This window comes from Spermophilus citellus, assembly GCF_964194105.1.
Source record: "Spermophilus citellus genome assembly, chromosome: X".
Lineage (NCBI taxonomy): Eukaryota > Metazoa > Chordata > Mammalia > Rodentia > Sciuridae > Spermophilus > Spermophilus citellus.
In genome coordinates, this window is record NC_138190.1 from 143,277,389 (window position 1) to 143,283,580 (window position 6,192).

Below are 6,192 nucleotides of genomic sequence, written 5' to 3' on the forward strand. Positions count from 1 at the left end.
TTCCCATTCATCTGTTGATGGATACCTAGGCTGGTTCCATAGTTTGAGTATTGTGAATTGTACTGCTATAAACATGGGTATGCATGGATCCCTGTAGTCTGATGACTTTAATTCTTCAAAATAAATGCTGAGGTGTTTTATAGCTAAGTCATGTGGTGGTTTCATTCTTAGGCTTTTGAGGAAACTCCATACTGATTTCCATAGTGGTTGTACTAATTTAAACACCTAAAAACAGTGTGAAAGTATTCCTTTTCCTCCACATCTTTTCCAGCATTTATTATTTTGTGTATTCTTTTTTATTAATATTTTTAATTATATATGACAATGGAATGCATTACAATTTTTATTACACATATAGAGCACAATTTTTCATATCTCTGATTGTGTACAAAATATATTCACACCAATTCATGTCTTTGTACATATACTTTGGATAATAATGTCCATCACATTCCACCATCATTTTAACCCCATGCCCTCTCCCTTCCCCTCCCACTCCTCTTCCCTATCTAGAGTTCATCTATTCCTCCCATGCTCCCCCTCCCTACCCCACTATGAGTCAGCCTCCTTATATCAGAGAAAACATTTGGCCTTTGTTTTAGTAGAATTGGCTAACTTCACTTAGCATTATATTCTCCAACTCCATACCTTTACCTGCAAATGCCATGATTTTATTCTCTTTTATTACTGAGTAATATTCCATTGTGTATATATACCACATTTTCTTTATCCATTCATCTACTGAAGGGCATCTAGGTTGGTTCCACAGTTCAGCTATTGTGACTTGTGCTGCTATAAACATTGATGTGTTTGTGTCCCTGTAGTATACTGTTTTTAAGTCCTTTAGATATAAATGAAGTGGGATAACTGGGTCAAAAGGTGGTTCCATTCCCAATTTTCCAAGGAATATCCATACTGCTTTCCATATTGGCTGCACCAATTTGCAGTCCCACCAGCACTGTATGAGTGTGCCTTTTCCCCTCATCCTCACCAACACTTATTGTTGTTTGTCTTCATAATAGCTGCCATTCTGATTGGAATAAGATGGAATCTTAGAATAGTTTTGATTTGTATTTCTCTAATTTCTAGTGATGATGAACATATTTTTCATATATTTGTTGATTGATTGTATACCTTCTTCTGAGAAGAGTCTGTTCACTTCCTTGGCCCATTTATTGATTGGGTTATTTTATTTATTTATTTTTTTTTTGGTGGTTAGCTTTTTGAGTTCTTTATATATCCTAGAGATTAGTGCTCTATGTGATGTGTGAGAGATAAAAATTTGCTCCCAAGATGTAGGCTCTCTATTCACCTCACAGATTGTTTCTTTTCCTGAGAAGAAACTTTTTAGTTTGAGTCCATCCCATTTATTGATTCTTATGCTAATATAGTCTTATTAAGGAAGTCGGGGCCTAATCCCACATGATGGAGATTAGGGCCTATTTTTCCTTCTATTAGACACAGGGTCTCTGATTTTATTCCTAAATCCTTGATCCATTTTGAGTTAAGTTTTGTGCATGGTGAGAGATAGGGGTTTAATTTCATTTCATTACATATGGATTTCCAGTTTTCCCAGCACCATTTGTTGAAGATGCTATATTTTCTCCAATGCATGTTTTCGCACTTTTGTCTAATATAGTTGTGATTTTGTGGGTTAGTCTCTATGTCCTCTATTCTGTACCATTGGTCTACCAGTCTGTTTTGGTGCCAATACCATGCTGTTTTTGTTACTATTGCTCTGTAGTATAGTTTAAGGTCTGGTATAGTGATGCCACCTGCTTCACTCTTCCTGCTAAGGATTGCTTTAGCTATTCTGAGTCACTTATTTTTCCAGATGAATTTCATGATTGCTTTTTCTATTTCTATGAGGAATGGCATTGGGATTTTGATTGGAATTGCATTAAAATCTGTATGGTGCTTTTGGTAGTATGGTCATTTTAATAATATTAATTCTGCCTATCCCAGGACAAGGTAGATGTTCTAAGGTCTTCTTTGACTTCTTTCTTTAGGGTTCTGTAATTTTCATTATATGGATCTTTCCCCTCTTTTGTCAAGTTGATTCCAAAGCATTTTATTTTTTGAGGCTATTATAAATGGGGTAGTTTTTCTTATTTCCCTTTCTGAGGATTTGTCACTGATATACAGAAATGCCTTTGATTTTGTATTCTGCTACTGTGCTGAATTCATTTACTAGTACTAGAAGTTTTGTGGTGGAATTTTTAGGGTCTTCTAGGTGTAGAATCATATCATCACCAAATGGTGTCATTTTTTTTTTGAGTTCTTCTGTTCCTATGTGTATCCCTTTAACTTTTTTGTCTAATTGCTCTGGCCAGTGTTTCAAGAACTATATTAAATAGAAGTGGTGAAAGAGGGCGTCCATGTCTTGTTCCAGTTCTTAGAGGGAATGCCTTCAATTTTTCTCCATTTAGAATAATGTTGGCCTGGGGCACAGTATAGATAGCATACATACATTTGTTCCTGTTATCCCTAATGTATCAAGTGTTTTGAACATGAAGGGTGCTGTATTTTGTCAAATGCTTTTTCTGCGTCTATTGATATGATCATATGGTTCTTATCTTTAAGTCTGTTGATGTGATGAATTATATTTATTGATTTCCTTATGTTGAACCAACCTTGCATCCCTGGAATGAATTCCATTTGAATATGGTGCACAATCTTTTTGATGGGTTTTTGTATTCGATTTGCCAGTATTTTATTGAAAATTTTTGCATCTATGTTCACTAAAGATATTGGTCTAAAGTTTTCTCTTTTTTATGCCTCATGGAATAAATTTGGAAGTGCTCCCTCTTTTTCTAATTCCTGAAATAAGTTGAAGAGTATTGATATTAGTTCTTCTTTAAAGGTCTTGTAGAACTCTGCTGTGTATGCGTCCAGTCCTGGGATTTTCTTGGTTGGTAGGCTTTTGATGACACCTTCTACTTTGTCACTTGAAATTGATTTGTGTAAATTGTATATCTCATCCTGATTCAATTTGGGCAAATTATATTCCTCTAGAAATTTGTCAATGCCTTCAATATTTTATATTTCATTGGAGTATACGTTTTCAAAATAATTTCTAATTATCTTCTGTATTTCTGTAGTGTCTGTCATGATATTTTCTATTTCATCTCATATGGTAATAATTTGGGCTCTCTCTCCTTCTCTTCACTAGCATGTCTAAGGGTCTGTCAATTTTATTTTTTCAAGAACCAAGTTTTTGTTGTGTTGATATTTTTATTGATTTTTTTTAAAAATAAATGACAGCAGAATGCATTTCTTTTGTTTAAATTTCATTGATTTCAGCTCTGATTTTAATTATTTCCTCTTTTCTACTGCTTTTTGTGTTGATTTGTTCTTCTTTTTCTAGGGATTTGAGATGTAATGTTAAGTCATTTATTTGTTGATTTTTTCTTCTTTTAAGGAATGAACTCCACTTACAACTGCTTTCATAGTGTCCCAAATATTTCTTTTTTTTTGGATAAATTATGAAATTTATTTATATTTCACCTTTTAAAAGCCAGAACGTAACAAATTTCACTTTCTGGAAAGTCATCTTATTAGAAATACATGAAGTGCACTTAATACAAGGAAATTAGTTTCTTGGTTCCACCAGTGAGATGTCCGTGCTCTTCTCAATCCCCTCCAATGAAGGGTTTATCAAACTTCCCTCCAAGTTTCTACCGAGACAATCTCAATTCAGGGAGGTCTGAGTGAACTTTTCCCAGAAGTTACAGTAAAGAAGCTGACCTTAACATGTATGTCCTCCCAAGTAATAACAAATCAGAAAAAAACTACATGGCCCCAAATGGCCCGTCTTTGCTGGTTATTAGGCAACTGCAGTTAGCTCTTATAGTGGGTGGGAAGAGCTCACAGCAGTAGGGTACAGGCCCAAAGCCATTTGCAACCTTGGCCACTGACCAGGAAAAAACTGCCATATTCAAACTGGAGGTGTGTGACACAAAAGAATGAACCAAATCCATAAGCCTTTTGGTCCATCAGAGATTCTGCTCCTATATATTAGCTGGCAGCTCTTAGTTTGGAACTAATATTCATGAAACATGCTCAGCTTCAAGCTTCTCGAACAGCTACTGAACCACGTTCCCAGTACACAGCTTTTATTAACTGCTCGTCAGAGGGCATGCTGTGCCTTGCAGTCAGTGTGTCTTGTAAGAGACAACAGGGTGCACCATAGCCCCTCTCGGAGTTGAAAGCCAGGGTTTTAAAACAGCAATTTGGATGGTGAAACAAGTGTCATAAAGAAACCATTTGTGACAGTAAAATAATGCTCAGTTTAATCTAAGTTACCAAGTAAAAGATAAAAGAACTAGTAGCCACCAGATCCCCCACACTTTTTTCCTTTTAATCATTTTATCTCCTTTTCATGCTTCAGGACAAGAATGTACACAAGCCCTCAAAGAGAAAGGTAAATGTGACCCAGTCATCTGAAAATACTTTGTTAGCTTGAAAACCAAAAAGCTATGGCCCTCCTGCTCTCTTAGCTGACTCCCTTCCCCACTTATGGAAAAATGCTGTTTAACTTTCCTAACCTAGAAACACCTCCACTAAAAATATATGGTTATACCTTATCCTAAAAAGGCACCATGCAGGCATTTAAGACTGAACCAGTTAATTCTAAGGGTTTGCAGGAGTGTAGCAAAATATCACTAATAAAATTTCCAGCATCAAATCATGCAAAACCCAGAATGTTCACCCCAAGAGGGTTCCTGAAATGTTTCCCAGGGTACAAACTTCAGCTTCTAGCAGCCACTGCCCACCCCATGGACAGGCAGCTCCACCACTGAGGAGTGTCAGCCCTGGTCTGCTGCACTGTGGCTACAGCTCATAAACCTCAGGGCAAGGAAAGGAGACGCTTGTTTCATTGTGCTATTTGTGACCCAGAAAAGGTCCTGGCTGGCTCAAAGGATCTGAGAGATGAATACTGGATGGAAGGAACAGTGTGAAAGAAGAACACATGGAGGTGAAGAAGCTGGATTTTCTTCCAGAAGAGGCAGCAGAAGCTCTAGGAATTAACTGAGGACCAATGCGAGTAGACCAGGTGACAAAACAAGGTTAACAGTGGGGAAGATAGCTTTGGCGAGAGCCCAAAGGAAAAGAGGGCTCTGACCTGGGGACCCGTTCCCCCCATCAGAAGTGACCCTGTCCCAATGCCATGGCTCATTTCCAGGTCTGTTGTACAGTAAAGGTGTAGGAGTCAAAGGTTTCACACTTAACATGTAATGGAAGCTCTAGAACATGAGACGGAAAGCAAGGACTCTGCTCACTGGTCGATGATGGAGCGCTGCAACACCTGATTCATCATGTCCTCTTCATCAACATCGTAATCCACAAAAGTGTCATAGGAAAACTGGTGCCGGCGTTGGATGTGTTCTATGAAGTTGGCGCTTAGGTAGTTGGGGTCTCCCCAGGGCATTGAGGCACATATTGGACAGACCACAGATTTGGTATCCGTGCTGTGGGATAATTTGCAGTGCTCCACAAGTCCTTCCTGATCAAAGTTCTTCTCGGGACAGTAAGGACAAGGAAAGGTGTAACGATTTGGGACATTCCTTGGCTGAAGGGATGCGTCCTTAGTAGTGGCCTTCACACCTTCCATGATGTAGTTCTGGTATTTGGAACAGGTAGCCACGTGGGCTCGGATCTTAGATAGGAAGAAATTCTTATGGCAGCCATGGCAAGAAGTCTCTGTGCTCTCAATCTGCCGCTTGAGCTCCACAGCTCGGAAGCCAGGTGCCAGAGCGCTGCGACACACCCCACAGACAGGTTTCTTCGGCTTCAGACATTCCTGCAGGCATGCAGAGCAAAAGACGTGTCCGCAGGGCACCTGCACCGGCTTCTCGTACACCTCCAGGCACACGGGACACGTGAAGCGGCCCAGGGGGTCGGCCTCCGCTGCGGGCCCGCCAGCTGCATAACGCCCTCAGGGGGCTGCTGTTGCGCCGCCATCTTGCTGCCGCTGAGCGAGCACCGCGCGGCGCCCGCGGCGAGGGGCAAAGATTTCTATATGTTGTATCTGTGTTCTCATTCGCCTCTAAATTTTTTCTCCTTCTTAATGTATTCTGCAACCCATTGTTCATTGTAGCATATTATTTAGTCTCTAGGTGTAGGAATAGCTTTTATTTTTTATTTTATCACTGATTTCTAATTTCATTCCATTATAATCTGATAAAATGC

At 39.2% G+C, this 6,192-nt stretch overlaps 1 protein-coding gene across 1 annotated transcript; it reads right to left on the reverse strand.

Annotated features, from left to right (window-relative positions):
* Positions 1 to 3,489: 3,489 nt before the first annotated feature.
* On the reverse strand, positions 3,490 to 5,964 carry LOC308639227 (E3 ubiquitin-protein ligase RNF114-like; the record flags this gene model as incomplete). Its single annotated transcript, XM_081277421.1, is given in 2 exon segments — positions 3,490 to 5,916; positions 5,919 to 5,964. Coding segments are annotated over 2 exon segments (684 nt in total). The 3' UTR covers positions 3,490 to 5,278.
* Between the last annotated feature and the right edge of the window lie 228 nt (positions 5,965 to 6,192).